The sequence below is a fragment of the Gallinula chloropus genome (assembly GCF_964237585.1).
Source record: "Gallinula chloropus genome assembly, chromosome: 8".
NCBI classification, from domain to species: Eukaryota; Metazoa; Chordata; class Aves; order Gruiformes; family Rallidae; genus Gallinula; species Gallinula chloropus.
The window spans coordinates 24,088,231-24,104,734 of NC_140093.1; the positions used below are offsets into that span (position 1 = coordinate 24,088,231).

Below are 16,504 nucleotides of genomic sequence, written 5' to 3' on the forward strand. Positions count from 1 at the left end.
CCCACCTTCCCCTCCCCCCCCACCTTAGGCCATGCACCTCATTATTTCAAGCTAGTGTCAGTGCAAGTGCTGATCCGACACGGCGATAGGTATCCACTGTATGCCATTCCCAAGACAAAGAGACCTGACATTGACTGTATGTTGCTGCCTGGCAGGTAAAATTTTTGGCTTTTATCATCACTAAATGCATGTTTTGCTTGATAATTATTTTGTTCCTCTTCAGGAAACAATTTCTGCAGCTTGAAGTACGTTGCGACCTCCGCTGTTACTGTGTTGTGGTGGATTAAGTAAAAAAAGCCCTGCATCAGTGGTTTGCAATATTTCCTTTGAAACAGGAACTATTAGTTGCTACCCGTTCAGACCAGAAGAAATTCTTGGTATTTCTGTAAAAAGCGAAAGCTGCTTAATTGAATATTTAATTACCATTGCTCTTAGATCAGCTCCTGCCTGTTTGGAGAATGTAAGTGCAGTGTTTGAGAGCGTCTCTTCCATTTCAGCTACGCGTGCTTCCTTCTGGGTGAAAACACAAGTGTCTCAGTTGGCCACTGCCACAAGAAAATGGCATTTGTGTTTTATGTGATTATTTTTTATGATTTCAGGAATACAGGTTATCAGAGTTTCCCTAAATTAATGATTGGTTTCCAACTACTTTCAAAGGAGGAAATAAAAGGGGGGTAGGCAGGGAGGTTTACATTTAACTAATACAGTACAAGGTAAACAGAAAGCTTACTGCTTGCAACTTGAAAACTGCCCTTTTCCTGTAGCTCCTGAGCGCTGATTAAAACCGTCACACACAAGTTACTTCTGTCGACTGCCCCCGAGACATCATTTACATCTCTGGTTCCGCCTCCTGTGCTTCTGACACCGAGTTTTGCAGCTTGGTGCTGCTTGTCTTCACACCTGCCCCAGTCTCAACTGCAGATAGAGGCCGAATTGCTTCTCTTCCTTGTGGATGAACTTTCTTGTTTAGAATTTACTCAGTGATAAAGATGAAGCAAGGTGTAGAAATAAACAGCGATGGTGTTAATCACCAGCTGCTGTCCTAGCTTGCGTAGTTACAGGCGCCTTTTTACCTTTCAAGGAGGATCTGTGGTATCATTTATTTATTTTTTTTTTTTCCCAGCAGAGGTTTTTCTGGTGAATCTACTGAATTCTTACGGTTAAGGGTGTCAAGGAACACTACCAGATGTTTTAGCAAAACCTCTAAGCAAACAACACTTTTGTCAGGTGTGGAGACCTCAGTGGCTGGGGCTGCATCTGCTGTGTGTACCTGCACACATTACGTGGGAACAGAAGCATAGTCTCCTGACCTACTGCTGTGCAAAGCAGTGCAGATAAATACCTTTTTCTAGAAGAGCATGGAATCCTGCCTGTCTTCAGAGAAATTATGATCATGTTTTTCTGGTGTAGTTATTCAGAAGTGGCTTTACTCTGTCACATTGGAAGTATTAACAACATGCTGAAAGTGTGTTCCTGACTCGAATACATCAAATATGTGTTTGTTGTTTTGATAGATTCATGGCCCATGTTCCTTAAAATTCTAGTCAATTCTGGTCATCAGTAGCATTTATGATTTTATCTTTTATACCTGAAATAGTAGTGTGTCCTTTCAGCTTTTCCTCAGCAGGCTATTAACAAAAGGCTCTCTGAAGGAGAAGATGGATTATGGTACACCTTCAGGTTTGCGATTAGCTAGTCTGTGGCAGCTCCATTAGGAAAAATGAACCTATTTTCATATCTGGTCCTGCATCAGTTTCAGACTCAGGTATATTAAAAAGCAAATGCAGTAGTAACGCTGCATGGTAGGGCCACTGACCTTGGTGTCTGCAGAATTGTTCCTCTCACATCTTCTTACTTCTCTCTCTGGCTGTTGCTGCCCCACAGTTGGGTTTTTTTCATTCCTTAAGTATGTTCTCTCAGAGGCGCTGCCACCGTCACCGAGGGGCTTGGGCTTGGCCAGCAGCAGGTCGGGCTTGGAACTGGCTGGCATTGGCTCTGTCAGATATGGGGGAGGCTTCTCACAGAAGCCACCCCTGCAGCCCCTCTGCTAGCAAAACCTTGCCACACAAACCCAATATGCTTGTAAAAGCAATGGGAAGCTTGAGTAGAGGTTTGCGAACCAAGACACACAGTCATGCACCCGATGGCTGGCAGAAATGGTCAGCAAATTGGATCTTTCTCTGCAGAAACCTGAAACATGTTTCATTTCTTTCCAGATACCTGGCTCTATAAAAGAAATCACCCTTGTTCTTAGGTGTCCTGAAATTTGCAAGGCTTGCAGCAGTGTTTTCAGGTGTAGTCAGTGTTTTAATGCTATTTGCTGTGAGTAATTGAAAAGTAACGGCTGTCATCAGTTTTAGCCCATCTGTGTGTCTGCCTGCTTGTAGGAAACAGGCTGAAGAGCTCTGAAATTATATTCAGGCCACCCTACCTGTCTGCCTACATGTTGTGTCAAGATCTAAACAGAGGAAAATTTACTACTCCCCCCCCCCCACCCCCCCCCCCCCCAAACAGGGAAAATACAGTATTCAAGATATATACACACACACACACGCAGGCTTTTGTCTACAGTGTGTACAGGTATACACACACGAATGTACGCACGCATTTTTCAGAGTAAAATGGGCAGAAAGAGACATGAGGAATATGCTTTTTATAACTAATGTGTCACTGGTATTTAGAAGATTCAAATAGTTTCTAGTTTTGCTGTTTTTAGAGTGACTTACATCATTCTTAGCTACTTGGTACATGTATCACAATCGGAAACTGGGCAAAACCATATCCTCCTTTTTGAGAGCAGGCTTTACTTTTGGAATGCCTGTCTGTGAATGCAGCCCAAAAGATCTGATTTTCTGACTTTACTGCACGAGTTTTCTAAGTGATGGTTGTCTGGGACCTTTTACCTTGTGCAATTCTTCTTAACAAACCTTTCCCCTGCTGTCATGTTGGCTGCTGCTTCTCTGTATTTATAGTTCAGCTCCCACCAAACCGCTTCTTTTGTCAAGAAGCAGCAGTCTGTGTGTGGTCTTACCTAACGTCTTCCAGGAGAAGTGTGACTTCTTCGAAAGGTGCCCACCCCAACAGGGTCCTGTGCCCTCTGCAAGCTGCCTGGCTCTGTGAAATTAGTTATGCAGCCTGAGACTGCAGACAGGAGACCAGACTCATTATCTCTGCCATGAAATTGAGCAGGCAATTAATTTCTCTAACAAGATGAAAAATGAGTAATTTGCTAATATCTGTGATAATGTTTTTAATGACCTGCCTTTAAGGGTGAGATTATTTTCAGCATGAAACACTACGTAAAGAAATACGATCTGGATTCCTTTTGCAGTTCCTAAAGGCTCTGATCTCCTGATCTTACTCAGTGTCTGACATGCCAGAATGCATGTGTGAAACTTTATTACAGAGATGTGAACTGCAAGTGACAGAGTTGGGTGAGTAGCTGTATGTCTCAGTATTACAGTGCCACGCAAGACTTCAGCTTTGTGTTTGTCAGAGAAGCTTTTATAGCTGTTTCCACTTCAGTTTCGGGCATGGGATACCACATGAAGGCCCTGGAGTCAGGAGAGCTACCCATAAAAGGCAAGCAGGTTGTGCAGCTTTTGACACTGGCAACAGAATGACCAAGGCAAGCAGTTAAGAGTGTGCAGTGTGGGGATATGAGAGGGCTGGCAGTGTAGGTACCCCTGGCTGTTACTGATTTGTGAAGCGTTAGAACATGAATGTGTACACTGATGATACATCCACTACCATTCACAGCCACTGAAAGTGAGGGGAGAACTAAAAAGACCTTGTCTCCTTGAGAGCAAAGTTTATGTAAAATAGAATCTCACGGCCAGCTCTGAAAGGGCAGCAGGAAGATTAAAGGAGTTGGCCTGGTAACTTTCTGGCCAGATGTGTTAAAGCTGACCTTTCTGAAGAAAGCTAGGATTGTTCCTGCTTCCCCCATTGTTTTGAATGGAACGTTTATTACTTTAACATCAGGAAGCTATTTGCCACGTTTGGCTGTCAGGCTTCTATTCCTTTGTGATGTAAATGTCTTGCACAGCTGTAAACGTGTTTATAGGGAGAGCAGTGCAAGGTATAGAATTGCTGCCTCTGAACTGAAGGTGCTCTGTAATTAAGCTGAGATGTCTGATTGAAAGTCTGGCTTGTTTAAACTATCTGGACTTCAGTTTCAGATAAGTATGCTGCTCGTATTTGGTCTGTTCTTTATTTGACTTGGCATTCAGCTGATGGAATTCATTAATTAAGCAGATTATGCCACAGCCCCATGGACTTCTAATGGGTATGCAAAATAGCCTTGAGGTCACGCTTCAGTTTTGTGAGTTATGAGTTGTGACATGTAAGTGTGGAACGAATATAAGCAAATGGATTAAATGCTTTGGAGATTTCTTCCATCTAAAACTTCAATAATACTAATAATAGTGACTATTATTGGTATTATTGTCATTATTATTCTGGATGCAAATGTCCAAAGGGAACTGAATACTATATACTTTTTTCCTCAAGAAAATTAACTGAATAATGTTATGAAGATCCTTTCATTGTAGTGTTTGCTTATGGGGGGGTGAATAAATTAATCTCCCACTTCTTTTTCCCTTTGCATCTTACATTTATAGTGCCAACAGTAAACAAATATGCAGCGTTTCTTCATTGAGTTTGTTATGTGAGAGAGGGGAGAAATGTTTTTTGGAAGATGCGACAATGATTTCAGAAGACTGCTGTAATTGGATAGTATGCTGGGTTAATTGGCACATGCATTAAGGCACTCTGAGGTGTTGATGTTAATCATAAGAAGCTTAGTAACAAATATTTGAATTTTAAGTTCAACATGCACATGTCTTGAAACTGCCAGACAAATGAGAGAGAAAAGTGTGGGAGAGGCAAGTATCATACTGCGAGCTCAGGGAGGTGTGGAATTGACTTGGAGTTTGGTCAAAGCATCGCCCAGTCCAGAGTTAGTTTCAGGAAGGTCTCCTGAGGCCTCTTCTGAGCGTCTGTTATAAAAATGGAAAAGCTCTAAGGCCTTTGTGAATAAATCAGCCCCAGCAGTACCAACGCTGTCTTAAGGATCCACCCTGTAGACTACAGCAATCTGCTGCTGTTCTTAGGGGCTCTTTCCATTTCCCTTCTGAACAGGAACAGGATAGTCCTTTCATCTACCACTGTTTTGTCTACTTGAACTTCATGGAAAACATGTTATTTTTGCTTGAAGTTATAGAACTTTTTTTGCATTTTAAGCGAGCAGGGACAAGCTTGTGGTACATGTAGCAGACAGAATCTGGCACGATGCAATTACAAACAGGTAACGTTCATTTGTCAGAAGCTTGGGACTGGCCTGGCGTGCTGATGTTTCCTTACCAAGTGACACACTGAGGGTTCTGCAAGCTCCTCTTGGCTTTTGCAAATTTGCATTTGCTAACAAAAGTGACATTTGGTTAGATAAATATTGTTTGGGAAGGAAGAAAAAAGATACAGTATTTCATTTGTATCAGTGTCCACCTCCACCAGTTCTGTCCTGAGCACATAGGTCTCCTGCAGAACTCTAGAGTGTAGTGCTGTGAGAGGATAGCACTGTGCAGTAAGAGAGGTAAGAGGAGTAAAAAGCTCACCGTTCACCACTCCTGAATTCTGCAAAGTGCAAGTAGGCTGCTGTTAGTATTCTACGTGGCTAACTATTCACTTTCAGCTTCTAAACAAAGACCCTTAGTAATTGATCTCAGTAACACAAGTATTTCTTTTATTGTGGTTTCTCTTTTAATCATAACCTTGACCAACATAGTTTTTTGTCTGTAGCATCTTCTGTGGTGGTGAAGGTGCATTATTTATGCCTCTCTTGCATTTTTATGAACGTGTAAAATATTAAATAAACTGTAGTTGCAGAGTCTTGTTCAAGATGATGTCTTTCCACTTTGGTTTCTTAAATATTATACTTCAGCTTAATGAGATTAACTTGGCAATTTTATAGATGTGCAGTCTTAGGGTTGGGGGTGGTTCCGAAGAGCGTTCAGTTTAATGCACCAGAAGGCAGAGTGAGGGCTCTGGTTGGTTGGCCATCAGATCTGTGGAAGAAACAAGGCTTACACTGTACTTCATTTGCAGTATACATAAGTAGATGTAGTTCAGTGGTCCAGTAACTTTGATAGCAAAGAGTGTTAAAGGAATCTCAACCTGTTCCTGTCGACGAATTTATTTTAATCAATCAATTCATTGATTAATTTAAGGATTCAGGGGAGGGGAATATTTACCAAAATTGACCTTGTTTGGTCTGATTTGCAGCTTAGGTCTAAAGGAGGAACAAAACTGCTCTAGATCTGATTTCCATTTATGTTTTAATTCTTCAATAAAACCAGTTTCTGCTCACAAGGATCACTAGGGAAGAAAGTGTTCCACAAGTAGGCAATATAAATCCCTACGCAATATTTTCCTGAGTTGTCCTAAGTTGCCCTGAGAAGTAAGGATGTCTTTGTTCTTGCTCTGTTAATTAACTACCATGCCATGGTTCATCATCATCATTATTATTATATTATTTTAAAAAAAACCAACAGAGGCAGCTAGCTCAAACTGCTAACCAGTTAGCACAGAGGCTTCCCTGCACTCAAACAGTCTAAGCATGGCTTTATCCAGGGGCTGAAAGCCTCACTGTCTCCTGTAGCCATTCCGGAGTACTGACCTTGAAGGGCTGAATTCATCTACTCTTGTGGGGATGGGGTGCAAAGATCTTTATAACAGCTTCTGTGCTGCTACAGAAGAATTGAGGCTTTGCTGTATAATACGTTTAAACTTAATGTCAACCTGCAGGAGCTGGGCTTTGTGCCTTCGCACATACACAGTAGATGCAATAAGCACACTTTCACATGTGTTTCTGATGCAGTACTGTATGCCAGTATAGCTAAGCCATCCAAAATCTGTCAGGAGGTTTTCTGACCTGTCCTGGGCATACGCTCAGTCTGGTACTGTATTTCCCACTTAGCTGTGCTATTGCAGAACAACCAGCAAATTAGTGTTTGCTTCTCATTAAAAATATCAACAAACCTCTACATTTTTGTATCTAAATTCCTCAAGGAAAAGGGAAGTTTTAATGGAAGGATGTTGGTTCAGTTGCTGGCAGAAACTTGCCACCAGTTGCACCCTGTGACTTCCTTCCACATATGCTGCTTGCAGTGTAGCAGTGACGAGGTGACATTTTGGTGTTAAAGTCTTTTAAAAGACCCTTGCAAATAAGATATTTAATGTTGAATGAGAATTTAAATGTTGGTCTGTTTTAATGCTGGAGTGTGGAAAACTACACCGTTAAATCTGTTTAACACTGGGTAACATCTGTTATCCCAGTGTTTAGTTTGAGAATAACAAAAAGACAAGCTGCGCTGGCTATTTGAGGGAAAGCAAGCATCCCCAGTTTTGTCACAGATAAACAGTGTTTCATTTTACAAGAAGGAAGTCGTAAGAAGGCATATTAGCAGATGTTAAAAGTGGGAAATAGATGTTCAAAATTAGGAGAAAGTGTGGCTGTTACTGGTGGTGTTAGGTGAAAAGCCATTCCACGTTCTGACAAAATTTGGAACGTTTATTTTCTTAATGCATTTCCCACATGTGTTATCTTACATTCATACAGCCCAGCAAGTTTACAGAAGGATTATCTCTTTAGCCCATTTTTATTTCCCAATTACTTCTGTAGAAATAAAATTTTAAGGCTACTTCAGTCTTTTCGACTACACAAGTGAGTCCTTTGCTTCCTGCTCACACAGTCCCAGCAGTCTTAGCTGTGTTGCCTAGATACTCCATCTCCTGCAGCATCTGCAAATCGGCCAATTCAACAGGAGGATTCTCATTCTAAATGAAAGAGGAATCTTGGGCTAGGGAGGAGGAGTCATTTGTTAGCTAGTAGCTTAGGGGATGCTGTAAATGTTGCTGTTGAGAAAAATAAGGTTTTGTTTCCTTGTACAGAGTTAATCAGGAGAATTGCCAGTATGCTCACAATTTGGTTACGTATGTGAGGGCTACGTGCAGGACAGAAGTACGGTGTAGCCTGAGATGGCTCTGCCCCTCAGGCAGAATGGTTTGTTTCCCTCCTTTGATTATTTTCTTCCCCTGGAATATGTTCAACAAGCAGCAAGCTTTGACTTTATACTCAGAAATGTGTCTACAGTCACATTTCATAATCCACTTCTGCAAGCATCTGCTTAACTTGTGCTTGCTTTAAAAAGAATGTAATCCCAAATTAAATAACTTGCATCGACATGTGTATGAAAAGCTGGATTACTAAACAGGAGTATAATTTTACAATTTAGCCATATTATTCTGTTATCTTGGATGATAGTTTATCTAGGCTGGTAAATCTTTTTGCAAAGCATTGATAAGGATTTTTCTTCCTTCTTTCCTTTCTTCCTTCCCACAAGGGATTGCTGACAGTTTTATCAGGACAGGTTTGGTTCCCTGAGAATTCAGGGCTTCATATGCAACGCAGCACAGGCAGCAGGATGGATATTGCAGGTCTCTTAGTTTTCTTGCACATGTCGTTGTAGAACTTGCTAATTAAATAAGTGGGGTTGACACTTTATTAATATTTAGAGTGTTTTAAAGTGCAAGGTTTTGAAAATTGGTAGTTCAGCCCACTACATCTGCAATAAGCTAAAATAGCTATTTACTAATGGGTTTAATTTAATTTTCTCAAATTAATTCTTCCATTTTTGGATTGCACTGCTGGGCTGTGAAAATAGTGTACAAAAAATTCTGTTGGAAATTCACATCTGGAGCCAGATTAAGCTTTCTGATGCACGCTTCATACAACAGGAAACCTCCACTGCTTCAGAAAGGAACAAAGCCAATTTTATGTACCTCTGCTTCTCAAGTATAAATCTTGACTGGTGGTGTTGAAATTATAATATACAGAAGCAGCTGGGGATTTAGAACATCATGAATTGGCTGGTTTTCCGTTCAATTTGAAGTAATTTTCTCTGATTTTTGCATCTTTTCTTTCTGGCAGCTGTATAATAACTTATCCCAAGATTTTCCTCCCAATATTTTTTTTTTTCCCATGGAGTAAATACTGTCAAATTCAAGTTTTGTGAAATGATAAACAATGTGACAGGGAGCTGTCCACAGAGGCACTGATCCTTACAAAGCCTCCTGTGTCTGCACGCCAGCAGCGTCGCCCTGCGAGAGCTGCTCTCTCACTGAGGGTTTTCAGAGTGGGCTTTTCTGTGGCCTTGTGCTGCTGAGCTTCGATTCCAGACCCTCAACCCTACCTCAGTAGTGACATTGTTCCTGCTCGTGGTTTCTGAAGCTTGGGAGTGGGGTTTTTTTTGTCAGATGGGAACTTTTGGTATCAAAACAGTTTTAATTTTCTGGCAAAGTGTGAATATGAACAGTAAGCACAAACCTCAGACTACTGTAGAAGTTCTCTGCCCAAGTTTCACTTCTTTTGAGTATATATCTTTATATATATATTTATATATATATTATTTTTTTGTGAGCAACCTAAAAAAATGTGTATTCAGTCAGAAAGGCCTGTTAAAATTAGAACCATCTGGGGCAGAGTTGGGTTGCCAAACAGTTTCCAATGTAGCTCTGCACAAAAGTAGAGAGGTGACTGAGTGACGTTTGTTGAACGGTGATATTTAACAACCCCTACTTGCGTTATGTGTTTCTGTTGTAGAAGTGTGGTCATGGGCTATTTTTTTAAAGTTTTAATCCCTTTCAGTTGCATCATTTTGGACTTGTGTGTGTGTGTGTTGTTTTCAGTACAGCAGCGAGCTGAGCCTGTAGCCTGTTTGAAGTTGGCACAACAGTTTAGGAGATCTAAGCATTCTGTCGTGGACTTGAGCTCTGTTGCAGTGAGTTAACCCAGATTGTTTTGTGCGTGTCTCTTCTGTTGAAATGCCCAGCAGTGCTGGATTCTTTCTTCCCAGGTAGCAGTACAAACCCAAAACAATCACTTCTGAATTTAATGGGGCTGCTGGGTACTCCTGTCTGTGTCCCGCTTCATTGAGGCTACGTCTGCTGTTGGATTTGAAGCCAAAGCAGTTAGAAATGAAGGCTGAGGTTGTAGTTAGCATTGTACATTACAAAACCTTCCAAATTGTCTACTTAAAATACGGGTTATTTGAACCCCTTTAGATTGCTGGTGCCTTTGGCTGTGGTGTTAAAGTGCAATGGTTCTTCAGAAACTGGGAAGAGGATTTTTTTGGTATGCAGTATTAGTGATTTCCACGTGACTTACTGAAAGGTATCATCATTTTCAGATGATAAGACATCAGTTTCCCTGTAGCTCTTAGGTAATTAATAAGTAGTTGGATTTCTTTTTCATGCTTGCAGAAGTCCTGAGTAAGAGCAGATGTTGTCTCAGTGGGAAATAACCTTGCGCCATGAAATTTCTGAGCTGACATACTTAGAATACTTGACTCTCTGGAGCTGTTTTCCCATCTGCTTTTGGAAGTTTTCACATTTTGGTCTCTCTCTCTAGGAAACCTTCTCATCCTCAGCTTGAAGCTTTCATTAAGCATATGTCCAAAGGGTCTGCAGCCCAACTGGATGGCTCCCTAAGCAGCCTGCCTCGTTACCCCAGTCATTCTTTGTGCGAAATGGGAGAGCTCACACAGACAGGTATGTTTCCATAGCGGCTTTCTCTTTTCTTCTGCTCTGTTAAATACAGTCTGGGTGAAAAAGGGAGCTTCTGTTTTTCTTTATGGTGAAAAAACATGCTTTTTTATGGGCAGCTTCCAACGTCGGCCGTAGCGTAGGGTATGCTGGGATATGAATGAAGTGTTAGACTCTCTACTCTAAAAGTGGTAGCAGTTCTAGAAACCATGCTGGCCAGTGCTGTTACCGATCGATGAAGCTTCGCATCTCTTCTTACTCGATTTGTAACAGATCAGAGCAGCTTTCCTTGATGTTGCTCTGCATCACAAAATTGCTCTGTCACCGTAGTGACAAGTGGCCTTGCTCAACCCCTCTTTATGAAGATCTGACACAGTGTTACCCTCCCATTGTGATGCAGAATGGCCCTGGAACTGAAGGACACTTAGTTGCCAGTTTTTACTTGTGATGTAACTACTGATGTAACAGGCACATTTGATACTTGTATTATGGAAATAGACAAACTGTAGAGGTCTGTCTGGTGCTTGTTTCCTCCCCCTCACCAAGCTCTGTAACGAAGTTCCAAGAGCGAGCTTTCTGGCATATTTGTGTATGTTTTCACCACAGGAAAAAGCAGCTGACTTTCTTACTTTGTCTGTCAGCTCTGCTGAGCTACGTATTGGGAGAAAAGGTGGAAATACCAGCAGCTAAATCCCAAACAAATTTTCGAAATAATAGTGTCAAGACTTTGTCAATCCTACCCCTGAGAGAAAGAAAGGCTGCCCAGTGCTGCTGGTGAATATATTGTTGAGTATATCTGTCCCAAAAGAGCAGCGGAGATGGGGGTGACTGGAAGAGCTGCGGTCAGGGATTTGACTGTATAGAAGAAAGACTGTGGAGAGCTGGGAGTATTGTGGTGCTGGGGCATTGAGAATATTAGGCAGAAACAAGGGGCTTGGGAGTAGAGGGGGAAACTGGAGGTAGTACTGGATCAGAGCGGTGATAAAAGGGTGACTTGGAAAGGATGTGGGACTGCTGTCAGCAGGCAATAGGAAGTGTGAGGGGACAGAAGGTAAGAAGGCAGAATTATAGAAACAAGTCACCAATTTGGAAGAAACAGATGTTCCCAGGTTCCACAGCTCACGCTCTCTACCTAAAATAGAGTAGCTGGCTGCTATGAGCTGAAGTCCGTGTGTTTGTTTGCACTTGTTTTTCTGCATGTACGCCTATCAGTGCATCGGGAATGAAAATACAGAAGTACTTTGCCACAGACATGTGGAAAAATACTCTTGTACAACTGGGAAGAAATGTGACTGTGAGAACAGTCACATGTGGATTTTTCTCCTCAACAATCATTAATTTGCAAATTTGCATTAACAATGCTTTTCTCCTGTCTTCAAATTTTAACAGGGATCCATGCCAGTTTATTTCCATTCCACCTTGCTTTTAACTGTGGTGCTCATCTTAAATATCAATGACTGAACGAGTATATCACAGTGGATCTGGGTAGTCAGTGTGTTTGGAGACTGACTAGACAGAATGAAGTGAGTTTTGAAGATTTGGGAAGTCAGTGACACTTTCCTCTTGCCAACTGTCTTTCAAGGAATCTCCTGTATTTTTTAGTCCAGAACATGCCTGTCAAACCCTCGTATGTTTTGCCGATCCCATCAGAAGAAGTATTTGTGTTATGCTGGTGTCAATCTTGCAAAGTGACAGCAGGAGAAATCTAGTCAGGTTACCAAGCAACCCTTGCTAGCGCAGCATGGTTTGTGCGAAACGGGTTTCATCACTGCACACAGCTTGTAACTGAGCTGGTGTGTGGGACTCGTAGCAAGTTGTAGAGATGTTGTGATGCATAAAGGCTTTCATGCCTGTTGCTGTGCTGCTGTGGGAGGATAACACAAGCATAGTGGATTCTAGAGTAAAGGTTTTGGTGTGTGAGAAGGATACACACCCTCTTCTTCTCCAGCTGGGTAAAGGCAGAGCATTAGTGTCAGAATTATCAAGCAGTTTGAGTATTGCTTGAAGGAAGATGGGGAAGGAAGTTTGTGGTGGTTCAGCCCCAACCAGTGACTGGGCACCAGGAAAGGACTGTGGTGGTTTGGCCCTGGCCAGAGGCCAAATGCCCACTAAGCCACTCACTCACTCCCTTTTTCAGCTAGAAAGGGGAGAAAATATACATTGGGAGGCTTAGGAGTTGAGATAAGGACAGAGGGATCTCTCAGCAATTAGTGTCATGGGCAAAATGGACTTAACACAGAATAAAGGAAAGAAAACTAATTTATTACAACTACACCCCGCACCCAGTGAAACCAGGGTCGGATAATGAGAAGCGTGGCCAGGTCTTAAAGCACATTTCCCCTACCCTTCCTTTCTTAGCAGACTTCACTTTAGTCATGATTTTGCTCCCTTCTTCCCTCTGCCCCCCAGCATGGCATAGGGAGGGGCAGGGAATGGGGGAATGGGGTTTTGGTCAGTTCCTCACGAGCTGCTTTCTCCAGATCTAAATGCACCTCTACTTCCCCCTACCCCTCCCTTCTTTGTAGACTTTAGTCATAATTTCGCACCCTCCTTCCCCCCGCATTGTGGCGTGGGGTGGGGCAGGGACTGGCGAAATGGGGTTTTCAGGCAGCTCCTCCCGAGTTCTTTTTCTTCTTAGCTGGGGGGGCATTCCACACACCCTTCCCCTGCTGTCCTGCGGGGTTCCACCCACAGGAGACAGTCCTCCATGAACTTCTGCAATGTGAGCCCTTTCTGTTGGGGTGTCACCTCCTCACCACTTGCCTCAGCGCGGCATGCTTCCGTGGGATGCTGACCTTCGGGCCAGACTACTCCAGCCTGGTCCCCCCACACAGTCACAAGTCTCCCAGAAAACCTGCTGCAGCATGGGCTGGTCTCCCCACAAGCTGTAGATGGTCTCTGTTCCCTGTCATAATTCATGGGCTGCAGGGCGACAGCCTGCCTCACCATGGTGTTCTCTATGGGCTGCAGGGGAATCTCTCTCTCTGGCACCTGAAGTGCTTCATCTCCACCCTCTCCTTCTTGACTGACCTTGGTATCTGTACAGTTTCTTACATCTTCTCACTCCCTTCTCTGGTGGCAAAATGCATCTGCCTGCTGGTTTTCTTCTCCTCGCTGTGATTCCCAGAGGCTCTGTGACCACCGCTGATTGGCTCGGCCCTGGTCAGCAGCAACTCTGGCCTTGAATTGGCTGATGTTTACTCTCTGAGGCCTGCAGAGAGCTGCTGGCTGCTTCTTGCAGAAGCCCCCGCTGTAGCCCCCCCCCTTTCTCCACCAGGACCCAGCTATGCAAAACTGCGACAAAGTTTGATGCAATTGCCATACCCCACTGCTCTGTTTGTGAGTCTGTGCACTAGTTTACGTTCTGTGTATTCATTTCCTGACTGCTGGTACTTTTACTGGCTGCCATAACTTTGCAGGGAGCACAGCACTCAGTGCCTGTCTGAAAACCTGACTTGAGTGCAGTCTGGATCCATCTTTATAACCATCTTACATTTGTAGTCATGTTAGACTCATTCAGTTTGTGTCTCTGGTCCAAAGAACGAGTACTAAAGCACTAAGGCTTCAGAGTGAGATATAGGTAAGAAAAAGCTGGTTCCATGAAAGTTGTTTAACTCCTAGAATCTGAGGCATACTGAAGAATAGCAAGTATCTCAGATTGCATGCAATTTGCCTGAGTCAAATGTTCAGTTTTGAAGTTCATAACACTTCAACTAATTGTTTGTTTATCAGTAAGATTGGTAGCTGTATAGCTTTTATCTTTCTTTCTCCCAGACTAAGCAGATTCTAATCACATGTCGTGATTTTTCTTTAAAAAATAAAACCTTTTGCAGGGGTTGTGCAGCACTTGCGGAACGGACAGCTGTTACGGGATATCTACATAAACAAACACAAACTGCTGCTGAGGGACTGGACAGCAAAGCAGCTCTACTTGGAGACGACGGGGAAGAGTCGAACCCTGCAGAGTGCCTTGGCGCTGCTCTACACTTTCCTGCCAGATTTTGACTGGAAGAAAATTAACATGAGGCATCAGTGGAGCACCATTTTTTGCTCTGGAAGCTGCGACTGTCCTATGCGAAACCACTACCTAGAAGAGGAACAGCGCAGACAGTACAGTTTACGGGTGAAAAACAACGATTTGGAGAAAATATATGTGGATATGGCGAAAATTGTAGGCATTCCCACCAGGCAGCTGAGAGCTTCTAACCCAATAGATTCTCTCTTGTGCTATTTTTGCCACAATGTCAGTTTTCCATGTACCAAAACTGGCTGCATTGGTATGGAACACTTCAGAGTAATTAAAAGACATCAGTTGGAGGATGAGAGAGAAAGACAGGAAAAGAAACTGTATTTCTTGTACGCACTATTGGCTACTCATCCTCTCCTCAACCAGACTGTCAACCGGCTGCAGCGTATTGCAGAAGGCAAGAAAGAAGAAGTATTCGTTCTTTATTCTGCACATGATGTCACGCTGTCACCTGTTCTTAGTGCCTTGGGCATTACAGAGGCCAGATTTCCTAGGTTTGCTGCCAGATTAGTTTTTGAGCTGTGGCAGGATGGGAAGAGACCCAAAGAGCACTTTATCCGCATCCTGTACAATGGCGCTGATGTCACTTTCCAGACCTCGTTCTGCAGGGATTATTACAAACGTTCCAGCAAGCCCATGTGCCCACTAGAAAAATTTGTCCGGTTTGTCAAGAGGGACATGTTCTTAGTTTTCAACAGCACTAGTTACTACGATGCATGTCGTAGAAGACCACTGTAGGGAAGGGAAGTGAGAAGGACGCAGTGTTAACTCGTGTATCAGCAAAAGTCTGTATTCTGGTTGAGGCGCAGTTATTGTTATTTCTTGTATGTGTAAGTACAAAAGGATATTGGTTGGAACTATTCTTCAAATAGTTTTAATTCAGACTGCAGATGGTGTCCAATAGAAGAACAAATACTGAGGGAGTGTTATGTATATGTGTGTGCTCACCTGTGCTGAATATTAAGGAAATGATAAATCAAATAGGCTACTGTAGCCTGGGTGTTGCTTGATAAAGACTGAGAGAGCACAGATTTTGTTTCTCTGTATTCCAGAGCAATACTTGGATAGCCTAAGTTTAAAACCAAAACCATTCTTACTGTCATTCTAAGCAGTTTGCATCAAGTTCTTTATGAATTCCAGGCACCTGCATTAAACCCTTTCTGAGGAATTCTTGAAGATCCTTGCTCAAAAAACAAAAAGCCTTTTAAAGTTTAGGGGCGGGTCTTCAAAGCAAAGTGCATGTGTGTATCTGTGCATACTTACCTGAGCACGTCCAAATGAGCATGTGCCTTTTTTGACCTCACAGACCTATAAATACCTGGCTGTTGTTGCCAATGCCAGAGAAAGGTGTACTGGAAAATGGATTCAAATCGCTGTTCTTTGATTGCACTTTCGGCACTTTGAATAGTTCAAACACAGTCTAGAAATGTGCAAACACTAACATTACTGCTAAACCCCAGTGGGAAATTAGGGTTAGAAATGAGTCTCATGATGAAGTGGTGGGATCTTTCTGTCTTTCTCATTGTGAATATGTTCAAGCTGCGCTATGGAACAAATTGGTGTTTAGGAATTTGATGTAGTGACTGCCTGAAACAGCTTGATTAAACACTAAGAACATTTTGTAGTTGAGTTAGTATTTTTATGGAGTAGGAAGCTCCTATTTTGTAAGATCAGACTTGTACATGTTGTACTGTGTATATTTATAACACAGTAGATCTTTCTTACTTCTTTAGTTTGTAAAGACGCGTGAAGCTGACTTTTGGATGTTTTTTCCCCTTGATCAGGATGTTTAGACTTAAGAATAAATTGTCTTTTATGGGTACCTTGAACAATGAGTAGATATGAAATGTGTACTTCCAACTGCTTTCACGTCTT

General features: G+C 42.5%; 1 protein-coding gene across 2 annotated transcripts in view; it reads left to right on the top strand.

The window, feature by feature from the left end:
• The window catches only part of PXYLP1 (2-phosphoxylose phosphatase 1), a gene marked incomplete at both ends in the record, with an annotated part of 36,526 nt that extends 21,159 nt beyond the window's left edge, over positions 1-15,367 (top strand). For both annotated transcript variants that reach the window (XM_084267483.1, XM_084267482.1), the window contains 3 exons: positions 29-155; positions 10,469-10,608; positions 14,436-15,367. In XM_084267483.1, coding sequence (XP_084123609.1) covers positions 29-155; positions 10,469-10,608; positions 14,436-15,367 — 1,199 coding nt within the window. The remainder of the gene's footprint in view (positions 1-28; positions 156-10,468; positions 10,609-14,435) is intronic.
• Between the last annotated feature and the right edge of the window lie 1,137 nt (positions 15,368-16,504).